Raw genomic sequence first — 26,297 nt, 5'->3', positions numbered from 1 at the left:
TTTCTGTTATGTCATGGCCTTATATAATATTAATAATCATGCCGTCTAGTCATTTGGGCTGACTTTAAATAGCAGCTAGTTCTGCGTTCGGATTAGTTCGACATCTAAATTTTGTTGTTGTTTGCTTTAATTGAACGCTTTGATACAATCTTGAAATTATCATTACGATTTTTTAAATTGCCCCCCCCCACCCCCACTCACACCCTCATCCCGTGCAATTGGCTTTCTTAAAACGTTTTTCTCGTAATTTACATAAGATAAATTACACTTTTAATTTTGAATAGTTAAACATTATCCATTACACCAAACAAAGTTCGATGTTATTTATATTTGCAAGGAGACACAAAGTAATGATAATGAATGGTTCCCCCTATAACTGACCGGACGTTAATCACGCACGGACCAAAACAAAACCAGTTGACGTGGAGAAGAGAGACGCTTGATAATGCACAATGGCTGACGTCAAGGTAGAAGCAGCAGTCGACAGCTCTTCTGCTGCTGCTTCGTCACAGAATTCAAATGCGACGTCTCAGCCCAACAACCCGCTGTCGAGGAAGTTGAATAAAATCTTGGAGACGCGGCTCGACAATGACAAGGTAAGAAATCAACCCCGCTTCCGGTCGGTTGCTAAGCGAGTTAGCGGAGGCTAACTCGGCTGGACAGCCCATCCAAAGCTTGCTTTAAATGTCGTGTTGCATTCATTGAGAACAGACAGCCATGCTTTCATCAATTTAAAGTAATAAAAATGATCATTGAAATTGATTGTTAGCATCGCGTAGCATCGCGTAAATTCTTGTAAATCTACCACTGCATTAAGTTTTGAGACATTTGTAAGTGCTTTATTTCATGTATTCTCTTTACCAACTCTCCTTGTGCAAACTAGGTACACTTTTAGATATCTGGTGAATTAAAAAAAAAAAGTGTATGGTCGTGTTTGTCATTTTTAAATTGTGTTATACGAGAGGACACGGAATCGCTAGTACGACAAGCTCATTGGGACAAACTACACGGCACTTTTAAAAGCGCTTGTATAATACACGAACGAGAAGTATTTTTTTTAGGTATGTTCAATATCACATTATTTCAGATAAATAGTCGACTCTTAATTTTAAAGGAAAAATTGTACTGATCCCATCACAACATTTGAAAGCATTAACTTAGATTAGCTGACATCTGCAGAAATACTGTCAAAATCTCACACTCATGCTGCGATGTGATTGCAGGAGATGTTGGAGGCCTTGACGGCGCTGTCGGCGTTCTTCACAGAAAACAGCCTGCGCACACGGAGGAACCTGCGCGGTGACATCGAGCGACGGAGCCTGGCCATCAATGAGGACTTTGCGCGCTTTTTTAAAGAAGTCAAAGAGGTCATAGACGCTTACAATCTCCTAAAAGAGTTTGGAGGGGTCCAACTATATTTTTTCCCCCGCAGGAGATAGAGAGTGTTCACGAGGATGTCCAGGCCATGAGCACCTGCTGTGCGGAGATGACCAGCAGGTTAAAGGTGCAGTAAAATGCATTATCCTGGCATTTGCTTCCATTTTGACTGTGTTGTTGCCGACTAATTCTGGGTATAGTTGTCAGAATAAACAAATCCAAAGCTCATCATAATAAAATCAAATATATACATGAAACAAAAACAGACGTGCTAAAATCTTAACGCAGTCCTGTAATTACACACGTCCATGAAATTGATGAATATTTTAAACCGGGGTCAGACCGTTATTCTCTCCACTTTGGTTGCAATAGTATAAAAGCTTCTCTCGAGAAGGTTGACATTACAAATTGATTTAAACCACAAAAAAAAAAAATGAAAATACAAGAATCGCATAAAAGAACACTCACATTGCACAAAATAGTATTGCAGCCAATGATTAAGAACTGAAACTCTTGTGTTTGGACCAATATGGAGGACCTCTGGGTGAAATTTCAGCTCCCTACTATCTTATTTCAATGCCTATCCTTTAATGTGAAATAACGTTGATGTAAAGATCAAAAGATTTTACAAAATACCTCACAAATTTTAAATAAATACTCAAGTGTTTATGCCGTCCGCCAAAATAAGAGCGCTTTATTTATCTTCCTGCACACAAAATAAAAGTATGTATCGTCCTAGACATTGTTAACTATTTTTAGACGATGCGCATTTTTGACTTGTTTTAATTTTTGACAGGCCGCCAAGGAGCAAACTCAAGATTTGATTGTGAAAACCAACAAGCTTCAAGGAGAAAAGTAAGCACAAAGACATATTTCGTCCTTTTTCTTTTGTCAAAATGGAGGTGAGGGCCCCATAGGTGAAAAAAATCCAACGTTGAGGGAAATTCCACGGTATTTTCAATCATTTGTTGGAAAAAGGGAGTTTTTCCATTTATTCTCCCAATTCTTCTTCTTAACATTTCTCCTTTCGTTTATTCATTCATTTATTCTTCCATGGAGTCTTCTTTCGATTCAGCTTCCATTTCTTCTAAAATTTCTTCCATTTCTTCTTATTCTTCCATCTTTTTCCTATTCACCAGCTTCCATTCCTTCAAATATTTCTTCCATTTCTTCTTCCATCATTTTCTTATTCACCAGCTTCCATTTCTTCATTTCTTCCATTTCTTCTAAGTCTTTAATCTTTTTCTTGTTAACTTTCTTTCATTTCTTCTTGTAACATTCCTCTATTTCTTATTTTTAATCATCTTCTCATTCACCCTCTAACCCTTCTTCTGAATTTCCTCTTCCATTTCTTCTTTTCTTCCCTTTCTTCTTTTTATCTTCTTTAATTTCTTCCGATTCTTCATTTTCTTATTCCCTCCTTCCCTTTCTTCTTCTTCCATTTCTTCTTCTTTGTTTTTTTCCCCTATTCTCCATCTTCCAGTCCTTCTTCTAACATTTCTTCCATTGCTGCTGCTTCTTTTTTTCTTCCCCATCTTCTATTTCTTTTTGTAACATTTCTTCCATTGCTTCATATTTTCTTCTTCATTTCTCCATCTTCAATCCCTTCATCTTATTCGTCACCTTCCATGTTTTCTTCCCCCTCTGCTCCTTTTTGTTCTTCCGTTGGATTCGACATCCCCTTTCAGCCGAAAATAGTGCCACACAAGCAGCCCCCGTAACCTTGCCCGCTGTTGGCTGCGAGCCGGCGCCGGGCCTCATTTGCATGCGTGGCTGTGACCTCCATGCTCAGTGACCTTGACGGGAACGCCTGCGTGTTTTTGGCAAGCGAAGGCAGCGGTGACAGCAGCTGTGATGTACCACCAGCGCCGCCGCGGCAGCAGCCGGTCCCCGGACGCCTGCTTGACTAAAACCGAACGGACGGACGTGTCGGTCGGAGAGACGGCGGAGGGATGAAGGCTCACTTTAGCGCATGACACATAGCGCTCAACAGAAACGGCCTGCGCTCGGACACTTTAGATACGTGTGCAAAATCAGATGGAAAGCCGTTTGGGCAATTGTTACACTTGCGCTCTTCGTACTTTGCAGTCCGCGCTAATGTAAAAATGCAGGCGGTCCTGGACCGACACTGATTCGACGCCTGAGTCTCATCCGCTATTTTGTTTCCAGTAGCCCGCCGGTGTAGACTGTCTGTCTGTGGACTGTAATTTTCTCAGTATCCTCGCCGGTTTTGCCATCCTTTTCCACATCGTGACCCCAAAAATTCTGAAAAGCCGAATACAAACAGTCGTAGAAAGACAAGACGCCGACGGACATTGTGAGTCAACCGTGGCGGCTGTTATCAAAGACAAAGTTCGTATTTTACCCTCATTCTTGTCCATATGAAATACCGTAATTCCCCAAATATAGGACACACGTGTATAGGACGCACTCTCAATTTTAGGGTCAAATTTAAAAGTTCCCGTGCATCCTATACACAGTAACTTGTAAAAGCTATAGCAAAACAGAATAAATCACAATTTTGTCTTCATACTTTCTTGTGTTAATATCCGTAGGTTATGTGGTTGTAGCGCAAGTTTGTTTCAGATTTCCCACATTGTGAGCGGTCAGGAATGCAGCACCAGTGTAACATTGAATGCGCTCCAAGTAGTTGTTTTTGCTTTTTCTCGCCACGTAACCAGAGTTCTCTTTGCCACAAATACCTGAAGATGCGCACCCTTCGTGTTCCACCTAGTTGCCAAAAGACCACAAATAATTAATGCGTCAAATGGAAAACCTTTCTGTGTTTTCTAACCGGTGCAAACAGCCTCATACTTTGACACTCTTAATTGAATCAACTGGAGACATCATAACCTTTCCGTTTTCGCAATATTTCTGTGTGTGAACAAGGGTAGACTCGGACGTTGGTTTCGTCAGCTCGTTTCTTATATTGAAAATAATTCTGTTACAGGCACTGGCTGCTAACAGCCATCTGACCTCCACCCGTGACGGTAATTATTGTAAGCAAGTACACGTCCGATATAACCTAAAAAATTAAGTTGCCGTTTACAGGACGCACCCATACTTTCGGCCTTCGTTTTTGGGGAAACAAAGCTTTTTATATTTGAGAAATGACGATACTTGTTACCCCCCGCCCACCTTTTAGCACCCCATGTCCACTTTTGTGACATTCTAATCCATAAAGATGCGCTAGCCTCCTACCCAGACAGGAAAACACGGCGGGATTCGACCTTGTCACAAGTGATTTTTGTTGTTCCGTGCACAACCGCCGTCTCCCTTTCTCATTTTCCCCCGCATAATAGCCAGATTTGCCGCATAATCTCTCAATCTGAGTCAGCCCGGGAGAGTGCGGCCCGCTCCGCAGATGCCGGCGATGTGTGTTTACCTAGCACCCAACACACACGCACACACACCACCCCCGGGGCATCTTATCAGCCGAAGGCACCGTGTCATTTGTCAGCTCTAATGAAACGGAAAGGCGCGGCAGATTGCGCGAGCAAAGGTGGTAGGCGACCGGCCAACGGGGGGGCGGGTGACCCGTGTTTGCCCGCCGGCGTTCTTTTGTCGTCCTTGCACGCGGGGCCCCGCCTTGCCGAAAGACGCTGTCGGCACCAAGGTAACAAACCGCCCGGCCCGCGCCGCGCCGCTTCGACATTACACATCGTCATGCGCAGCGTGTCCCGACACGACCGCGGGCCGGGCCGGCGGCGTCGGGGGTGAAATGACGAGCGAGTCAGAAATTTTCTTCATTGTGTGCCGCGTTAGCTTGTCGCGCTTTTAAAGGCGGCCTATTACAGGGAACGGTGAACAAAAAAGTCATCAGAACTGCTTTTATTCATTGTTATTATAAACGATTAGTTATTGTTGTTATGAGAATCAGAACCAACGGTTTACAGAAGTTACAAAAAGTCTTCTTGTGCATATTTTGAGGCCACATTTTGTCTTATTTACATTTTAAACCAGCCTTTTTTCAGTGATGTTCCCCTCATGATTTTTATTATGGCAAATACCAATTAACCAGTGCAAAGCATTTTTAAAACAGAGTCTTCCCTTTTCAACCTTGAAACACAAGCAACACATTGCTTGATGTTCAAATTTATTTGCTCTTAATTTGAAAATAAAAACGATACTCCATTTGAACAAATGAATTTTCACCATTGGATAATAGACATTCCCAATAGTCTTGAACTGAACATATATTCCAAGCCCAAAATGTGTTTTTGCATAAGAATTTTACTTTTTAATCTTGAGGTCTTAACCTTTTTTCAATGATGCGCCCTCATTTTTTATTTTTGCTCTTAATTTGAGGAGAAAAATGACTTGTTCTTTTTAAACAAATGAATTTTCACAATTGTATAACAGACATGACCAATCGTTTTGAGCTTGACATATACCCCAATTCAAAAAAAAAAAAAAATTCGTAGTTCTCAACCTTTTTTTTAAAGATGTACCCCCTGTAAAATATTTTTTCAGCCAAGTGCCCCTAACCAGGACAAAGCGTTTTTGGATGGGGAGGAAAAAAAAAAGGACTCCCGTTTCGCCTCTTTTTAAGTCAAAGCAAATGTTGCCCGAATGACCTCCGTGGTTGACATTCCCTCCTAGATGAGCCTGCTCGGACGACGGCGTAAACAAAAGCCATCACGCTTGAGCTGACTGTTAATCAGAGCCAACGCCTCGCCGCTCTCCGATGGGACCGCGTGCGCTGTGATCGCTGGCGCGTGCCCGACTAGCCTTTTGAAACTGGACCCCGACGCATCGCAAAATATCGGGTCAGGCGGCCATTACAATCCATAGGAAAAGGGAACAAAGTCTGGAACAATAATAAATAAATACATTGAGTTAGATATTTAATTAAATTCATTAGATGAAGTCGTCAACTCTTTCAATGCCAGGCGTTAGTCAAGCCGTGTTTTCCTTTTCATAATGGGTCAACGTCCGCCGGAAAATGTATCCACGCAGTTTCGTTGTTAACAATAAAGAGGCAATAAGGCGGCGCTTAAAACAAATGCATACTATATCGAATCAGATGTATGTATAATCATTTTAAGCCTTCTAAATAACATGAATTGACTTATTTTACATTCAAATTGATGTTTTTCAAGCACAGATCTGTGGAGAAAATTGGTCTCGTTTTGAGTTATGCGGGTTAAAGTCCCCCCCAATATGGCGGTTGAAAATGAGGAAAAAAAACTCGACTTGTACACACAGAAATACGGTAACTTAGGTTTGGAAACACAAGAAAATATGAAGAGTTTAGGAAGATTAAATTTGTTCTGTTTTGCTGTAGTTTTTACATTGTTGCCAAAGTGTCAGTGCGTTTTATACACGGTAGACATAGAAAATACCACAATTTGACCCCAAAATTAAGGCTGCGTCCTATACACAAGTGCACGTCATATTAGGAGGATTACGGTGTTTTGTTTTTTTTGTCATATTTGTTCGATTTTTTGCCAATTCACCGGTCAGACCCTACCGCTCTGCCCTCAGATTGTCTATCAAAGTAGCTAACAAATTCTTCACTTCCGTTTAAAAAGACAAAACCGACCCCTCACGTTCTCAGTGGCACTATTGGCCGATTCCTTAGCCAAATAAAGTCACGGGCGCTAACGCCGGCCCTTCGATGTGACACGGCCATTAACGGGACTGAATTGTACACCTTCAATCGTTGCCGCCACTTGGAAAGATAAAATCAATCGTCCCGTTAGGCAGGGGGAAACCCAAGCCTGCGAAACGAGTCGGGAAACCGCGTATGTCGTCGCGCTGCCATTTGACCTAGCGTGTGCGCGTGAAATAGTCTGGAACCTCTGTGAGCTCATCCTCGCTATCGGTATTTCTTAATCACCTCTTAAAAGTCTCGGTCCCCATTCAATTTCAATTCCTCACGATGCCAAGACATTTTAGGCCCACGTGTCTAACAACGAGGCGCAAATTCCCACAGATGCGCTCCAAAATCTCCTAGCTTTTCCCAGAAGGTCCAAATGGAAGTCACACCTTCATACTTTTGTTCCCGTTGATGTATTTGGTCATATGTCACAGTGCTTATGTCTACATAATTTTATTTAGCATCCATAATACCCCGAAATGTCATCTGGTGTGATGTGATGCTCCTCGAGGAAATGTTTAAGGGCATCTAGATTCATATAAAAGTTCAACTCATCTCATCGATGTCGAAAATTAAGTCAGCAGACCTCACAAATGCCAGGTCAAAAAAATCTCCATCTTCCCCGTAGACGTATTAAAAAATCTGCGGGAAAAACGAGCTTCAAAGATTAGTTTTTGATGTTGCCAAAAAATACCCCCAAAATACTTTACTAAACGTTTTTTTAAACATGTTTATTTATTCATTTTTATTATTATGTGTTTCATTTACAGTTTGTTTTTGGTTATTATAAATGCTTATTTGTTTATCAAATCTGTTTTGCATTATTATACTTTTTAATATGTTTTATCATATTTTTTCTTTTTTTTCATTGACAATAATTTTTATTCATTTTACCATTTTTATTTATTTTGTTTAATTTATGCTTTAAAGCTGCAGGCAGAATAACTCCAGATATCATCCAGCTCTGTAGTAGGGGCACATCTCAATTTCTTTGCCCAGAAAAGATTGCACTACAATAGCTACTTTTTTGGATTGTGTTCCTCAGGGAAGTGCTTTAGGTCCACTCACATTCTTCCACAATGGTTGTCGCTTTCCGTCAATTTTCTGACGAGTCTCACAACAGAGCTCATAAATGGACTAAAATGTCATGTGTGACCTAGCGGAGCAAAAGCAAAGCCAAGTTCTTCATTCCTGAAAACCGTACCCGGGCTAGTGAGCCTTGTGTTTTCATTACCGTTTCAACGTGAGGTGACAATTTTACACCACGAAATGATCCAATTATATCCGCGCATACATTTGCATTTCGTGGATTAAAAAAAAAAAAAAAGTCACGCGTCGTATCAGGATAGGAAAACGCGAGAAGGAAAATGTGCGCATGGTTAGGTTTGATTAATGAACATGTTGGCTTAGCATATATTGTATTCATACCTCATAGAAAATTTAGTCCAATGTCATGTTCGAAATTGGGTTTCTTCTCGCTCTCTCCCCCACACTTAAAAAAAACAAAAACTATCTACTCCTATTAAAGTATACAGCTCTATAGACTTGCATATATAGACTTTAATGCAGTGGTTCTCTTAGTGGGGGCCCCCGGGGGTCCATGGCCTGACAGCAGGGGTCTGTGAAATAATCTGAGTTAGTAATGAAAACAATTTTTTTTTAAATTAATTTCATTGTTTATTTTTAACATCAGCTCGTGTTAGCTTAGGTTGTTACGGCATTATTTTCAATGAAAGAAGCAAGCAGGCTGAACCACCGTACGAGTCCATCCTTGTTCACACACAGGAATATTACTAAAACACAGAGGATCATGTAAATGTTATGATTTCTCCAGCTGATTGAATTCACAGTGACCTAATATAAAGCTGTCTGCTATCTCTTACTTAAGTATCGATTTAATATTTAAGTATCTGGAAATTCATCTCCTTTATGTACTTAAGTATCGATTTAATACTCAAGTATCTTGGATTTAATGTCTGGACTCTGAAAGGAAGTCTTGACACCCAAACAATTGAGGACACGCCTAATTGTCCTCACTTCTCCTAAATGTCCTCATTATGTCTGTAGAAAATTCCAAGCGGTTCTCACTAGTATAGTCATACAGGAACACACACACTCGGAATCCCATAGCCTTTCCGGGGCTCTGTAGTAAGTAAAAGTTATGAAGTTTGACCCCTTGGTACCCTTTAATTTCATTTCCGTTATTTCTTATTTGGACAATTGATTAGAACTCACCGAATGGAAGGTCATAAATTTGAAGTCACTTGGACTCTCCTCCCCCCCTTTTGAAAACCAGCCAGTGATTTAATGATCCAGCCTGGTCGGATGTGGACCGGGGGAGCGTTGTTCTGACCCGAGTCCCGGTGTGATTCGAGCTGTTGCCATGGAGACTATCACCCCACAGAGACACAATGATAGCAAACCCCCACTGCTGTCCAAACACTGCCCGTTTAATTCTTTCTGTCACCCGCTGTTATAAATTGGTCCCAACTTCCTCATACACTTTGTTTTGTTCCAGGAGTCAGACTGCCCTCTGCTGGTTGAAAGTCATTACTGCGTACTCGGAGCATCCTTTTCATTTTTGTTTTTCAATAAAAGCTTAGTTGTGCTATAACGTTCCGCACTAAAATGCACACCTAAAAGCCTTCCAATTTTTTTCAAAAGCTGACGGTGCGCCTTATAATCCGGTTCACCTTCATACATTGCAGCAAGACTTTTCATTTTTGGGGGATGAAAAAAATACAAACTTAATAGGTTCGTCAATTCTTCAATTTTTACCTCTATATGTTGGTTATAAATGTCTTTTTTAAAGCAAAAATTCTTATAAAACCCTGTTTGAAATGTTGGTTGTACTTACTCCAATTTTGAAGCAACTTATATGGGGACGAAGTGTAAAAACTGAGTTTTTGTAAAAATAAAGCGCAAGTTAATTAAATAAATCCACAGACTGTCTTTAAACCAATAAAACAATATATTTTAAGAGTTTTTGGTTGCAATTTGATTAAAAAAATAAGTTTAATATTGAATTGAATCATAATTATTTTCTTTTAAACTCTGTATTCATCTTGGCATTGCTCTAAACGCTTCATGTAATCAAGAGGTATTTTTTTTCCTCAGAAAGTACTCCAATAATACAGCTGTTTATTCATTGTGGGAGGGAACAGAGTTGTGAGAATGCTTGTATTCTATTAAAAAAGTTTAATGAAGCTTGACTTATTTATCTGATTGTTTTGTTGGCAATTCCTTTAGCTCAGCTCCATCTAGTGGATGCATACCGCAACCACAGCCACTACTGCAGCTTCTACTCTGTGCGCCTTATAATCCGGTGTGCCTTAGATTGAACAGACTTGCAATTTAAGAAAACATTATGAACAATTAAATAAAGTGATTGCTATACATATGGATTAAAGCTGTTTATTTTAGAAATACGCGAAGAATAGAGGAATGAAAGAGGTTGTTTCTCCTCCTTCAGCCATCGTCTTGAGGTGAGGGCCCAGGTGGCCAAGGCCTTCCTGGCCAAGTTCCAGCTGTCCAGTGAAGAGATGAGCACACTGCGAGGGGCCAGAGATGCCCCCATTACAGAGGTAGGATTCATATTTGAAATTTAAAATTGAATACACACAGATTGACGACTGGGGCCGGAATGCAGTCTGTTTACAGATTTTGCCTTTTTTTGTTGTTTTTTTTGTTTTTTGTTTTGTTTTGTTTAATCGTCTGAATGCACGTTATGCTACATCATCAACGCCGTTTTACTTTGTTGTATTTTGTCTTTAATTCCTCACACTTTTACTTAAAGCAGTTACAAATAGGTGCGGTATAGTTGATAATATCAGCTACATTAACTGTCAATTTTTTAAAAATAAATATGCTCTTTATTTTCATTGACTAAGATTGGACGAACATTAAAATATATGACTAAATTTTGACCAACTTCTAAATGTGCAACTCTCTAAAAATTCTCATTTAACCAAAAATGACACATTTTGTCATTATAATACTGTACTCACAAAATATATTTTTTCTTCACTAGGTTTTACCGTTTTTTACGATTACCAACCTTTCCAACTTTAACAATGCAGTTAATAATAATATGATATTTTTAAAGATGTTAAATTTATTTTATTTTTCGTTCCATATCAGTTCAATATTATTCCAAATCCTTCCACAAATTTCAATGCGACCACCCAAGCCAGTTTTTCCCGAAACTCCAGTCAGCTGCAAAACGCTTTATCGTATATTTTTCAGGACTTCTTCAAAGCCCTGAGTCGAGTGAAGCAGATCCACGAGGATGTTAAAATCCTGTTGCGAACCAACCAGCAGACGGCGGGGTGAGAACCAACATCATTTTTTTTTCCCCCACTGACACCACCACCGCATCGCAGCTTATGTGTGAAGGCAACGTAAATGTCATGTAGGCTGGAGATCATGGAGCAGATGGCCGTGTTGCAGGAGGCGGCCTACGAGCAACTTTACCGCTGGGCGCAGAGTAAGTCCGCAACCTCACAACGCTAATGAATACTTAATACGCTATTGCTATGTAAACGCCGAACCTCGGTGTCGTTGACGCCGCGCCACAATTCACGTGAATAATTGCTTCCGTTGTGACATCGGGTTGCGAATATAACGACCGGAACTCACTTTGCTGTATCCGCGCTGTTACGTGACTTAAGCCAGTCCGTCGTGTTGCCGTGACCTTTCCGGGCTCCGCATCGTCCTTTCTATTAACACCCTTGCGCACGTCATCTAGTTGGAACCGGTTAAGACCTTAAGGTCACATGGAGTTACATGGTTTAGGCGTAGTTGTCCTCCTTGTAGGTGGGCGGCCAAGCCCAGCCACTAATAGCTTCTATTCTATGCGCTTTATAATGCAGCGCGCCCTATATATGAATACTGCTTTAAAATAGGCCGTTTATTGAAGGTGCGCCTTATAATCTGGTGCGCCTTAGAGTGCAGAATAACAGTAATAAGGCAGACCTTCCGATTCCAGCAGAATAAGGCTCCGCAGCTGTGTACTCCCAACTTTCGGGCATACAGTAAATAGTTCAGATATCACGCTGTCTTTTGGCGATTAGCATTAGCATAGTGACCATAAAAGATAAAAAAGAACGGGGCAAAGTTTCCAGAGAAACCTTTGAACGTGCTTGAATTAAAGGAGGATTTTTATTTTCAAAAGTTCTCATTTTCCCCGCTGCGTCCCCAGATGAGTGCAGAGGATTGATCCAGGAGACGTGCGATATCAGCCCCGTTTTGACTCAAGCCATGGAGGCCCTCCAGGACAGGCCTGTCCTTTACAAGTAAAACACACACACACACACACACACACACACATACACACACAAACACACAGATTTGTCTTACAGGCGCCACCTGATTGACATAATAGGATAATCATGTATTTACTCGCCCCTAACCTCACCCAACATGCAATGAAAACCTCAATCCTTGTGGGGCTCCTCAAAATAAACAAGAGGACCCCGCAACAATGTAAAAACCTGCAATATAAGCCCCACTTTGTGCCAAAAACAAACACAACCACACATATACACCACATTGTTTGTCCTGTTGCTCCCTGAAAAAGCAGCACTAGGGGGAAGTGCGGCGCCGCGACAAACAGCCTGTTTAGATCATGTGGTACATTTACTGACTTGTCGGAATTCACATTACTTTTTAATGGGAGCTGCTGCAACATGTAAAATAAAAAGGTTGTTTTAGACTTGTTCAACAACACATAAAGTTACCTCAGGGAGCTGCATGCTTTTTTTTTCTTTCTTTTTGAGGAGACAGTGTGTAGAATTTAGTGCCATCTAGTGGTGAACTCAAAATAATTCACCTTCTTTTTGAATATGACAAAAATATGCCAATACAATGTGCATAGCCCCCAAAAATTCTGTGGACTCGGTGAGGTGTGGCCAAAAATTCTTCACAGTCAGCGTTTCGTGAAATAAAGAGTCTATGAATTCTTGCGATGGGAAAACGAAGCCTCATGAAACACTTGTATTATTTTTTTCCTCCTCTAGAAGGTGCTCTTGGCTTAAAAATAAAGGTTAGTGCAATTTACATTGCATCTTTAAACCAGGAGTGCCATCTAGAGGGGCAAACAACAATCACACGTGTTTCATGAGGCTTCTTTTTCCCATCAGTGATGAACATACTCTGTATATAAAAATTGTAGAAAAATCACACATCTTAAAATATTACCCTCGGTGTGGGAGTGGCTTCTATGTAGCTCCGCCCCTGACGTATACCCAAATACGAATCTTGCAAATGTGGTGTAGTAATGGTACAGTAGTGTTCATGCTTTAATATTGTTGCATTCTCTTTGTTGGCCACTAGATGGCACTAGATTCCCATACAGTTTACATTGAATTGGAGAAAAACAATGGCCTTTGTCCTTTTTGTTGTTGTTTGTTTCAACACCATCCCCCCCCCCCCCCCCCCCCCCCCCACACACACACACACACACACACACACACACAAATAAAAGCGTGCCGCCATAACACAAATAGGCAATGCTAAATTTTCGGAGATGAACTACTTTTGGTGATTCTTTTTTTTTTTTTCAAAATATGAACGGTTTTGAGGGCCATGGCTTCGTTGTTTATTTTTTGCAAGGGAATGACGTCAAGTAGCCGTCTATATTTAAAGCGGCAGGAAAAGTGCTTGAACGCGTCCTTGGACAAGTTCCGTAAACGTCTTCGGAGTCCATTAGCGTAGCTTGTCGAAAGCCGGCTTGGCTGCATTCAAGATGACCGATGAGCAATGTTTTTGTTTTTTGTTTTTTCCTTCCCCGGAAATGGCCCACGAAGTACACCTGCCCCTTTCGCTTTCCTCCAACATGCTTGCGCAAGGTCACGGGCTTTTCCGGGATTCCTGATGGAGCGCTATCTCCTGTTTAGTCTGACAAAAGGCCAGCCTTCCTTGTGGAAAACGCCGCCCCGGCGCCTGATTTGCTTCCCGACTGACCTCCAAGGCGCAAAAACATGGCCGCTTCCCACACGGCCTTGGTCTTCCCTTTTTGCCCGCAGGTACACCCTGGATGAATTTGGGACGGCGCGCAGGAACGCGGTGGTGCGCGGCTTCATCGACGCGCTGACGCGGGGGGGCCCGGGCGGGACCCCCCGGCCCATTGAGATGCACTCGCATGACCCCATGAGGTAAAATCGCAATTTGGACACCATCATCAACATATTACTGTGCTACTTTGTTATGTGAAGTAGCTTGATCATTTTTTTTGTTTGTTTATTTACACGTGAGTTCAGACACTCCGCCAGTAGATGGCAGCAATGAATCTCAACACACCAGGCATCAGCTCATATGGTTTATTTACTTTTTTGTGGTGGTATTTGCTCTGGGTTTTTTTTTTTTATTCGCATTTTTGTCAAGGGGCAGCAATTAATCGACTAATCAATCTGTAACATTTGTGATCGTTGATTAAATGTGCCCAAATGTTCTGAATTTTTGCTTCACCACAGAAAATATTCTGTGAATTCTTTCGGCCCCCTAATCGATGAACATTTGTCATGCAAATTTGTGTTTGTTGAGGGGAAACGATTAATCGACATCGAATCGGTTGTCGAATTAATCTGTGATATTTGTGATAGTTAACTAATTGTTTAGGGAACTACATTTGTCCAAATGTTCAGATTTTTTTGCCTCACCACAGAAAATATTCTCTGATTTCTTTCGGCACCTGTGAAAGCAGACTAACATTTATCATGCAAATCTGTGTTTGAGGGGAAACGATTAATCGACAACTAATCGGTTCCCAAATTAATCAGTAATATTTGTGATAATTAACTAATCGTTTAGGGACATAAATTTGTCCAAATGTTCTGATTTTTTTTTTTTTGCCTCACCACAGAAAATATTTCCTGATTTCTTTCGGCCCCCTGACTAAAACACATTACGCAAATTTCTGCTTGTCGAGGAGAAACTTTTAATCGTCAACTAAGCTTGTTCCAAATTATTACAGAAAATATTCTCATCGTGCCCATTAGTAACCAAGTTACGGAACAAACCAGCAACCAATAAAAAAATAAATTGTTAGTACGTTTCCTGCAATGTCAGTTTGAAAAAAAAGTCACTCCCATTGACTACAGTACATTAGACGTTAATGGGATGATTTAAAACAATGTTAGTTACAACCCTATTTTATATATTTTTTTTCTCACCGAATTTCAAAGTATTGGTCGTTTCCATGTGATGGCTGTGAAGAGGCAGATAAGGGTTGTTGAATTGGAGCACAACAAGCAGAGAACATCTGTGATATGTACTATTAATAAAAAGGAAGGAGTATATGAAGGTTATGGCGCCAGCCAAGGGCGAGAAAATGATTTTACAGCTGCGAACCTCTGTCCTTGGAAAAGATGGAGCAGAAGCTGCTGAAAGCGAGTAAAGTCCGCTGCAAAAGGCAAAAAAAAATGATGTGAAGAAAATATAGCAATTAAAGGTTCTCAACCTTTTTTTAGATGATGTGAGACTTGTGACATTTTTTTCAGCCAAATAGATCGCAAAACGGCATTTCTTTTTCCATTCAATTGCTTTTAGTTTGAAAAAAAATACATCTGCAAACCCTTGCCGTTGTAAAATGTTGGAGGTTTTGAAACTGAGGGGAGAACGTTGGAAAAGGCAAAAAAATAATATGACTAAAATATAGCAATTATGCAAAACTGTTGATTACATTATAGTATGCCACTATGTTACTATGTTTCTTTTACTGCTTTCATTCACTATTGCAGTGATTCGCAACCTTTTTTTCAACGATGAATGATTTTTTCTTGTAGATTTTTTTTCCGACAAGTAATTAGCAAAAAGTTGCTTCATGTTCAAATTCATTTACTCTTAATTTGAAAATAAGTTTTTTTTTTTTTTCCCTCACAGCATTAAAAAGCATAAAATAAAACTGCCTCATACCCGCAGACCCCTAAAATTTCACGTACCTTCTTCAAGAGCTTTCACGCACCCCCATATTGATGACCTCTGATTATGAAGGGTTATTCTTCCATCTTTTGATCACAAATGATCCTCATGGAGCAGATAATCTCAGGAGCGCGTGTCCTGAATTTGCCGCACCGGGAGGTTTTCTCAGAAAGGTCCGCAGAATGGGCCCGTAGTTAGACGGAGACATCAGCGATTCTGAGAACATTGAGTTGTTTCTCACAGCGTCCGCCACACGCGCAGGCACACAACGTCATTCTACTTTAACCTTGTTGTCTTTGCCAGCGTTACTTAACGGCCAATACGGCCGCGTTGTCTTTAGAGGGGAAATGAAACATGATGGCCCATGATTGTGGGTACTCGTGTTCCCGACGTGTTAAAATTAGCCTCCCGCCGGCCAGGAGGGGATTTAATTGACCCGTCCGTTTTCAATAGGTACGTGGGAGACATGCTGGCCTGGCTGCACCAAGCCACCGCCTCAGAGAGGGAGCACCTGGAAGCGCTGCTCAAGCAAGTCACTCTGCAGGGTACGCTCCAGCTTCTCTCAAATCTACTGTCTTTTAGCCGCTTTTCTTTTTCGCAAAGGCGATCTTTTACAACTACGACAGCCAGGAAGATAAGTCAGAAGGTTTTGGAACACCCTCTTTTCTTCACCCTTCCACTCGGGTCCCTCTCACTCACACACGTATACTCCGTCTCGCGGCGCCCAATCTTCATTCCTCTCTTTTTCAGAGCCAACCTCCACCTCTTTAGCTTCTCCTCCACCTTTTGCCTACGCTCACTACAGATCACAATGTCAACTGCAAACATCATGGCGCATGGAGATTCCTAGCTGACCCCTCTGTCAGTCTGTCCATCGCCATAGCGAACATTATCACAAATTACTGTATTTTCCGCACTACAAGGCGCACCTAAAAGCCTTAATTTTTTTTAAAAAAGCTGGTGCGCCTTATAATCTGGTGCGCCTTATATATGGATCGATATTGAGTTTGGGATTCGTAGATGGAAATGAACTGATAAGCTAAGCTTTACCTGTTTCTTTTGCGTGTTTACAGTTGAACAAGGTTGCTCATATTGACATTGAGTTATTATGCTATTGAGAGTTATTATTTGCGTTATTATTGTTATTACTTTGAGTATTACTATATTGTGATTGAAAACGTTTTAAAATATGTCATTAATTGAGGGGGCGCCTTATAATCCGGTGCGCCTTATATGTGGAAAATGTCATTAATAGAGGGTGCGCCTTATAATCCGGTGCGTCTTATAATGCGGAAAATACGGTAATCATTGACTATATTGACCTCCTCATGTTTGAAGGCCCTTCAAGGTGTTTCAATCCCTTTTTAACACATTTTTACTGTAAACAAAAGGAAAAGCATTTCAAAGAATGTCTATTTCTGTTATATGTAAGCGTGAGACACCTGAGGTCCTAACGAGTACACGCCAGCTTCCTCAAATTTGCTGCAAAATCATGTTGTCTGTTATACTTTGTTGCTCAGTCGTTTCAGAGCCCTTTTTTAAACCGTAACTCATTATAAAGGGATTTGTCATGTCGATCACATCATTTTTATTGCTTTTGGGTTTGTTTGATTTTTGTCTAGGCGTGGAGGACAACATGCAGGAAGTGGTGGGACACATCACGGAAGGAGTCTGTCGGCCTCTGAAAGTCAGCATCTAAAAGAGCCGAAATGCTCCTCGTTCTCGCCGTTAGCATTCTGACACTCTTCGGCGTCCCTTAGGTTCGGATCGAGCAGGTGATCGTGGCCGAGCCGGGCGCCGTGCTGCTGTACAAGCTGTCCAACCTGCTCAAGTTCTACCACCACACCATCAGGTCCGCTCGCCCTCTCCACTGCGTCTTTTTGCTGCGGTTCGAACCCCGTCCCGTTCATGTGCCTGCAGCTCAATCATGGGAACGAGTGTGGCCTCTTTGCTCATGACCATGGAGGAGATGCACATGCTCAGCAAAAAGATGTTCTTCAACAGCCTGAGCCTCCATGCTAGCAGACTCATGGACAAGGTACGGTGTCATCTGAGTGGAAATTATGCTTTTTTTTTAATGAATGAATGCAAGCACAGTGTTTTCCGTACGATAAAACGCACCGGATTTTAAGGTACGCCTTCAGCTTTCTAAAAAATTGTAGGCTTTCAGGTGCGACATATAGGGCGGGAAATACGGTAAATCCGTTTCAGGGGTGGCCATTTTGTCACCTGAAAATGATATCGTGGTGCTCAGATAACAACCGATCAGAACTCACCTGTTTTCTGGTCACGTGATATTGGCAAGACGGGCCATGATCGGTTGCTACCCGAGCGACCGTCAAACACTTTTAAGTGTTTGCTCGACACAAGCCATACGCTAGCTCCGCCGAAGATTCAACTCTTTGCAAAAAGAGGTAGAATCCATATTATCGACATTTTTCTGATTTGTGTCGTCACGATCACGCCGAGGTTCTTCGGCGCCCCTCCGCAATCAGCGCAGCCATTTGCGGACCTCTTGAAAAACATTCAACCCCGCTGCGTCCAAGCGTCCCTCGCCAGCCGCCCAAAAACACATCGACCTTCTTAGCGTTCGGCTTAAATTGCCGTCCAAACGTACGGCGGCACGTAGCCGGGTCCGGCCGGCTCCCGATCGATCGGCGCTAGCCCGACGATCCCAGTGGCCCCCGCTGCTAATCCCATTAAAGGCCCCTCTGGGTTTCGGTGTCGATTGCAGCTAATGCCGGGAGCGCGCTCTTCTCGTAATGACCCCCATTAGCCGCGACAAAAGATTGCCCGGCGCCCTTTTTTTTCTTGTCCACGGGAAGATTTAATCACCGGCCTTTTCATTAAAAGCGCGACTGACTCACAAAATTACCTGTGCAGGGTGTACTGAGGAGATGACAGAAATATTGGGACACCTCCCAGAAACGACCGAAGAGAAATATGGAGTAGGATACACATTTGCGGCCAAAACAACTGCTCAAGGGCTTTTGAAAATTTTTTAAATGATTAAAATCCTCTTTTTTTTTCGGCCTCTCAAAAGTGATTTGAAAACAGATTGGTCATCTTTTTATATTTGATGAAAACAAAGCATTTGCAAACATCTACTTTGACCCTTAAAAAAAATAAATGGAAAAATACGATTTTGGGATCGAATTAGTTAAGTTACGTGGGTGCGGGCCTCTTTTGTATTTTCATTTGCCATTGGTGGTTCCCAAATACTTGCTGCCATGCTTACTGTGGGAAATTAAACTACATTTACGTTACTCGTTCCATCCCAAAGACGTAATTTTACATTACATCGGACGTTGGTTCCGTCTGCTCGCCTCTTTTATGGAAAATTTTTTAAAAAAGAAAGTGCAATCCTATATTTGGGGAATTCTGGTATTTTTTTTGTTCTAGGTGGAGCTGCCACCTCCTGACCTGGGCCCCACCGCTTCCCTCACCCAAACGTTGGCCCTCCTCAGGGAGGTCCTGGCCTCTCACGACTCCTCAGTCGTCCCCGTGGGTGCTCGGCAGGCTGACTTTGCCCAGGTACGCTCAACAGTTCTGTCTTTTTCACCCGTCCCGTACCGTGACGTTTTCCCGCCCGCTCCCAGGTGCTCTCGTGCATTCTGGATCCCCTCCTGCAGCTGTGCACGGTGTCCGCCAGTAACCTTGGCACGGCCGACATGGCCACCTACATGGTCAACTCGCTGTACGTCATGAAGACCACGCTGGCGCTCTTTGAGTTCACGGACAAAAGGCTGGAGATGCTTGAGTTCCAGGTAGGCATGCAAGGCTTGCCCCGGCTTTAAAAGTCAATAAAGGCGATTCTGATTCTGATTCTGATTCTGATTCTGATTCTGAATTCATTGCAAAAAACGGGGTTTGAAAAGTCCCCTGTGTATCCCAAATAGCATTTTTTTGTTAAATTTCCTGAATGAATGAAAATGTCCTATTATCAGTTTACCATTCTTTCAAAAAAGAATTTTTTTTTAGAACATATAAGTTGATTCCAGCCTCTCTCTTTCCACTATGACGCACCGCCTTCCCCAAGACTTGAAAAGGTGCCAGCTACTGTAATGTATGCGACACAACGCTCCAGCTTCTCCGATTTCAAAATCCGTTGGAATTAAGCTGCTAGCACAAACGACTGAGGAGTTGGTACCATTTGAAATACATCTCGCGGGCCGGGTTGAACGTCTTTGTGGGCCATACCCGGCCCGCGGGCCCTATGTTGGACACGCCTGCTTTACTAGCTAAATGATAGGCGTATTTGAATGATACCTAAAGCTCTCAACATAAAAGCGGTTATATTAGCAAGATATTTTCATCGTTATTTATTTTGCTATATTAAATATTTGGGTTTTGTTTTTGTGGCCTTCTTTTTTCCTGCGCATATTTGATACATCAACGGAGAAGAAATGCCAGAAAAGAGCTTGTAATTTTAAGGAAAATATTCTTTCGGGGGTTGTAAATGTTTGCCCATATTGCGCACTATTCGTAGGTATGTACTTTTTGAAAATGATCTGGAGAGCGAAGGCTCCAGGCACTCCGATTTCCAAAGATGCATTTTCTGCCATGTAATGGGCTCTCCTTCCCTTTTATGGCCATCTGGAGAGGTGCGCATCTCTTCTCCTCCGCGTTACGGCGGTCCATCTCTCCGGCTAATTTTACCGCATCTTTTGTGTCGAGCAACGCGGCTCTGCCGATGCTCCATTAGGCATAAGTAGCATTTGCTCGCAACGGCGCCTCTTTTTTTTTTCTTCTTCTTCTTCTTTTTCTCCTTTTCGAGCACTCACTCTGTTGTTTACGCAGATCGAGGCTCACCTGGACACGCTGATCAACGAGCAGGCCTCCTACGTGCTGACCAGAGCGGGCCTCAGCTACATCTACAACTGTGTGCAGCAGCACGGCGCCGAGCAGGTCTCCAAACACCCCCCCCCCCCCGCGCTGCAGGGACAGTTTTCAATTGCTGACAATTAAGCTTGGGCAGAATTTCTTTTTCTGAATAACAACACATATTTCACATGAGGAATATCAGCGTACATACTGGAAACGAATGGCACTTGCTCGCTTTATCAACCTCCAACGTGAACAAATTCAACCCACAAAAATGGACTATAAAATGTGGCGTAACTCATTCAATGCCAGAGACGTATTTTCACGTTTTGATTTTTAGAGCCCGGACAATAAATCCCAGATACTTAAGTATTAAATCGATACTTAAGTATCTGGCATTGAATGTCTTGACTCTTAAACAAACGTCCCAGCTTGCCAATGTCACATGACCAGAAAACAGGTGAGTCCTGATTGGTTGTTACCTGAGCCCCAAGCAACTACGATGTCATTTTCAGGCGACAGATTTACCATATTTTCTGTAATATAAGGCACACATTTTTTTTTTAATTCTACAAAAATGTCACATTTGAAAGTGGGGTGTACTTTTTTTTTTTTTTTTTTTACATACTTTCACAACCAGATAATCTCACTTTTTTTTTCATATATGTTTTTACTCCTCCGCTCCAAAGGATTAAATTCCTTCCGCTACATATTTGAGGTCACATTTAAGGTGCAACAAGTTTGGAAATGTATTATATTTTTTAAATGTTTTATGTTTTTCTGTTTGTTTGTTTTTTTTTCTTTCATTTTACTACATCATACCGGGGTGTGGCGACTTTTTATATCCTTTGCATTAGGCTAGAAATATAAAAACAACACCGAAAGGCTTTGCGAAAGCATTTGCGCCGAGTGTTGTTGTTTCCACTGCTTTCCCGTCGCCACGGTTACCATATGGCCCGAGCGCGTACGCTTTTATTTGCCACGCTAAGAACACAAGCGGAGCGCGTCGCAGTCCCCGCCCACCGTTGACTGACGGCCGCGGCGGTAGCCATAGTCGCGTCGTGACGGCGCGGGTCACGGCGGGACAGGAGCGCCGCGCCGCGCCGCGCCCCGGCTCGGAACCGGCTCGTCAAGCGTCATCTTCTCCCCGGGTGGCCCGGCCCGAAATAGCGGCGCCTGCTTGTGCGTCTGCACGGCACGCCGTCTATTCTCGGCCTTGGAGGTTGACTTTCACTATCTGCGAAACTTTTGGGCCCTGTCATTTGCTCGTGCGCGCCAGCTGTTGATTTTGTTGTTTCTCCAACAGCAGATGACTTGGTGGAATGTTTGTTGTCCTGCGCGCGCAATGCTATTTTTTTCCCTTTTTTTTTTTATATCAGTGCAACCTCCTGCGGCGAATATAAATGAGATCATTATCGACAAACTTACTCCAGTTTACAGTTTATTCTAAAGATGAAAAAAATAGCTTTGAGAGCATCGAAGTGCCCGGAATAAAAAATAGCGTATTCAAAAATCCTTATTCAAACTTTGACCCACTGAACCATTAGATGCCGGAAAAAAATCTGAAATCAATAAATATTACTAATTTTATTTTAAGCCGTTTTTGTTTGTTTGTTTTTTTTGCATTGCCGTCAGTGAAACGGCGTCCATCGTGTCCGTCGGCGCTGACGGACTGCTCACTTCTGAGTTTTACGTATCACAAGCACAAGTGGTATCGGTACTTGGTATCAGTGATCCGACCAGTATCGAACATCCCTGAAAATGATACAGCGCATTATATCATGTTGTGATTTGAGCGGATTAAAAAAAAAAAAGATGTTAGTATGTTGTGCTGCATTCAAGGCCGCTACGTAAACAAAAAACCTGGCCGACAAGCGCGATATGATAAGCTAGTAACTTTGTTATTTCTGTATTTGTCTGACTTGCTTTAGCCTTGATTATTATTTGAAAGTACATTTGACCAAATACTGTAACTTTATAAAAGCAAAACGTATATATTGATACACATTTAATGGAAATGATCTGGTTTTTGTCGTCGTATTCAGGGTCCTTTGTCCCTCCTGCCCAGCATGGACGTCTCCTCGGTGAAAGCGGCCATGGTGAGTACATTTCATAATGGATCTTCGTCACAAACAAAACTCCCAACATGAGTTGTAAGTTTTTGAAGGCCTCCTTGTAATGCCCAGCATGGACTTTTTTCAGCCTTTTTTTTTTTTTTTTTAATACCAGCCCTACTCGTGATTGACCAAATTTCATGTTGTCAAGGGAAACCGGATTCAGCCGCTGGGTCTCTAAAAATAACTCCAGGAGTAATTCTAAAAACAAAAAAACGTTTTGTTTTTTTCCTTTGGTATTAAAAGCAGGTGCTAGCTCATGCGCAATGAGTATTTGCTGTGTAATGGCTACAAATAAAGCCTTTTTCTTTTGTTTTTAAGTCTCTCAGATACAGTACACGTAAAATGGTTTCATTTTCTGAAAAAAATGACAGTCTGCTTCATATTCGGAATTATGCGCTAGCAGATTTCATAACTTGGAGTCCTATGAAAAGCGGCTCGCGCGTTCATTTTTGTGGCCCTCCGACCAACAGGTCCAATTCGACCGCTACCTTTCGTCCCCCGACGCCCTGGTGATGCCTCAACTCAACTTCCTGCTCAGCGCCGCCATCAAGTGAGTGCGACGGGACGTTCCCGTCGAATCCCGCCGCTAAACGCCACCACGACTTTTCATTAGCTGCGCGGAAGCGGTCGTCCCGTTCGGCGTTTGCGCGGACCGGCGCGCTTATGCTTTTAGCTCGCCGCGTCCAGTCGCCCGCCGCGTGCTGTGAGTCACGTTTTACTGGGAAGTGCGGCCGGCTTGAGGAGCACTCTGTACCTCAGGTTAATGTTCTCTATTAATGGACGCCGAAGGCCTAATGGGCAGGACGCCATTAATTAGCTTCTGGTCCATTTCTCACTCACGTCGGCGCTTCCCTGAAATCGCCTCCGCGGCGGGCGCGCCCCGCCCGATGAACGCACGGAAGCGCAAATAACGGGAAAGGGCTTTTTTTTTTCCGGTTGCCGTTTTCTCCAGCGAGATGTCGTATGTACCGAGGTCGCAAAGGGGTGGAGAATATCTGGGAAATTTCCGTCATGTTTCCGGTAAACGCCACCCAAATTTAACGTGATTTAACCTTTGAATCTTTGTCTCTCATACGTTGAGTATTTTTTTTTTTTTTTTGCTCAGCATAAATCTTATTGAAGATAACAAGTGATAAAAGTAAGCATGTGTGACGGCAGGGAGCAGATCTTCTCCCAGTCCACCGAGCTGGTGTGCCGGGCGTACGGCGACGTGCACGCGGCGCTCAGCAGCCCGGCCAACGCCTACAAGGACCCCGAGCACCTCCTGGCCCGCTCCCCCCAGCAGGTCCGGGCCTTGCTGTCGTGAGCGCCCGGCGGCGGCGGCGGCGGCCCGCTTCTTACCGCGACCTCGTCTTGGGTAATCATAACACAGACGTGTACACGTGTGGCCCGCTTTAGGTGGGGTTCTGCGGCCGCTGAGTCACCTCCCGCGGCTTTTCTGTCGAGCTTCACCAACGTTAATGCGTTAATATGCCACAAAGGCTTTTTTTACATGATTGGATATGATATAAAACAGATGTTTGTGCCCAAAGAAAAAGGACCTTTTTGTCATTCTTTTTAACGTTTGCCCCGAGTTGTTATTGTCTACAGCGTTGGTCCAATACCTTATTTTGCCGCGTGATACCCATTCTGATACCCTACCGATACCGCCCCATTTTTTTTCCTTCTTTAATACCAAAGAACTGCGCTCTCACTTGGGTGGTGTTTTAAAACAAATACTTCATCATCGGAAAAAATTGTTAGTTGTTCATTTTTTGAAAAAAAAAAATCACCTGGCGAGCTGGGTTAAATCTTTTCAAGGGCCAGAACCAGCCCGCGGTATCTATGTTTGATACCCTTGGCCTACGTGGTGTTCAAAATCTTTTAAAATTTTCGTACATAACTATACACAAATGGTATCGGGAAGATTTATTTTTTAAATTGTTTTTTTTTCCCCTGCAAAATGTTATGATTCAAACACACTCATGGTATCGGTACTCGGTATCGGTGATTACAAAAGATGAGTACTCATACTGCTATGGGTCTGAAAAAAATAGCGCTATCAAACATTCCTCCCAATTTTTAAAATGACAAACAAATGCTCGATCGTTCACCGATTAGAGCGTCTTTGTTTAACTGTACCTAATGAATTGACAGGTATAGCGTGTGGTCCAAATATCGCAACGTTCGTGTGGCATTTTGCAGCCTGGAGAGAAGTTTGCACCAGCGCGCTGACACGACTACGTCTGATAGCATATCGGTGACACACACACACACACACACACACACACACACACACAGAGTGCGAATGCAGCTTTGGGTCATGACATCAGGCCTGGTGGCAGCGAGCCCTGCCGGGGTTACTGCAGGTCACCGGATGCTGCTCCCATAGCGCTAGCTTCTGGGAATTTCACAATGCATTAGCATTAGCGCGCCGTCCCTTTAAATCAGGGCCGTGAGCCGCATTGTCGTTATCGTTTCTGTCGGCGGAGCGTTTGGGCCGTAAAGTCATATCAATCTGAAGTACAATCGTCACACATTTACTTTGTTTTGAAATCAGACGCTAGTAAAATCTGTTCAAAATGGGGATTGTAACAAAAAAAAAATTAACCTCTGGGGGAAACTTTGACCCAACTTGGGCTTTTAGATGTTCTTGATGCGTGACATCAAAAAAAAATCACACAAAAAACCACAAGGAGGCTCAAATATTGCATAGATTGGCAAAATATGAGAATATGCCACGCTGCCGTTCCTGCTGACTGCTTGCAAACGAGAGGTCGAGAGATACACCCTATCCGTGTCAAATTTTGAGCTCATTTACTGCCATTCAACAGTTGGAAATAATGTCAATTTTGGACGTATTGAAACCCCAATGTTTTATCATATGAGTATGTACAATGTTAGCCACAGCTAATGTCAATTTTATGTGTTGTTTGTTATTATTTAAATAGCCACACCTTCTCCTGGCGACGGGACTTCCGAGTCCTCGGTTCAGCGAGCGTCAAAACTTTCTGGGATGTGTGCGCGCTGGGGTGTCCCACGTGGACTTTTGTGCTGTCTTCACGTGTTATGCGTCCTAATGCAGTATGATTGGTTTTTACATAAGCGCCTTATTATGCTTTTGCATGGTAATTATTAGTCCAAGTTGCTTTTGTTATCCGGCAAAGGTTACCCGGTGTCAACGGCCCCTTTCTCAGCGGAGGCCGTTATGTAACCATTAGAATGAGGGATTCTGGCGACCTCACGCACCAGCGCCGCAAGACAGCCTCTCCTATTAATTATTATTTAAGGAAAAAAAAAAAAAAAAGGTGGCGCGATTTGGACACATGGGCCTATTAATGCGCGTCCATCTGCAGCCTGCCAGACCAGATGCACGTCCAGGTGGTGTCATAAACAAAGCCTCCGTGGCCCCATGTCGCTATTTACTTAGTGCTGATTGGCTGGCCGACCTGTCAAAGCACCTCACACGCACACGTTTT

General features: G+C 42.6%; 1 protein-coding gene across 1 annotated transcript; it reads left to right on the top strand.

Annotated features, from left to right (window-relative positions):
• The first annotated feature begins 207 nt into the window (after window positions 1-207).
• On the top strand, window positions 208-24,527 carry cog6 (component of oligomeric golgi complex 6). Its single transcript, XM_088427299.1, has 19 exons — window positions 208-596; window positions 1,224-1,367; window positions 1,433-1,504; window positions 2,174-2,232; window positions 10,452-10,563; window positions 11,225-11,307; window positions 11,395-11,465; window positions 12,180-12,273; window positions 14,005-14,133; window positions 16,352-16,443; window positions 17,521-17,585; window positions 17,659-17,750; window positions 17,819-17,936; window positions 19,301-19,432; window positions 19,498-19,665; window positions 20,699-20,806; window positions 22,768-22,821; window positions 23,310-23,389; window positions 23,998-24,527. The coding sequence occupies exons 1-19, from the start codon at window positions 453-455 to the stop codon at window positions 24,143-24,145; spliced, it is 1,965 nt and encodes a 654-aa protein (XP_088283425.1). The 5' UTR covers window positions 208-452; the 3' UTR covers window positions 24,146-24,527.
• Window positions 24,528-26,297: the final 1,770 nt, after the last annotated feature.

This window comes from Hippichthys cyanospilos, chromosome 11 (assembly GCF_059441005.1).
Source record: "Hippichthys cyanospilos isolate Australia breed blue-spotted pipefish chromosome 11, RoL_Hcya_1.0, whole genome shotgun sequence".
NCBI lineage: Eukaryota > Metazoa > Chordata > Actinopteri > Syngnathiformes > Syngnathidae > Hippichthys > Hippichthys cyanospilos.
This window is presented reverse-complemented; position numbering and strand designations above follow the sequence as displayed.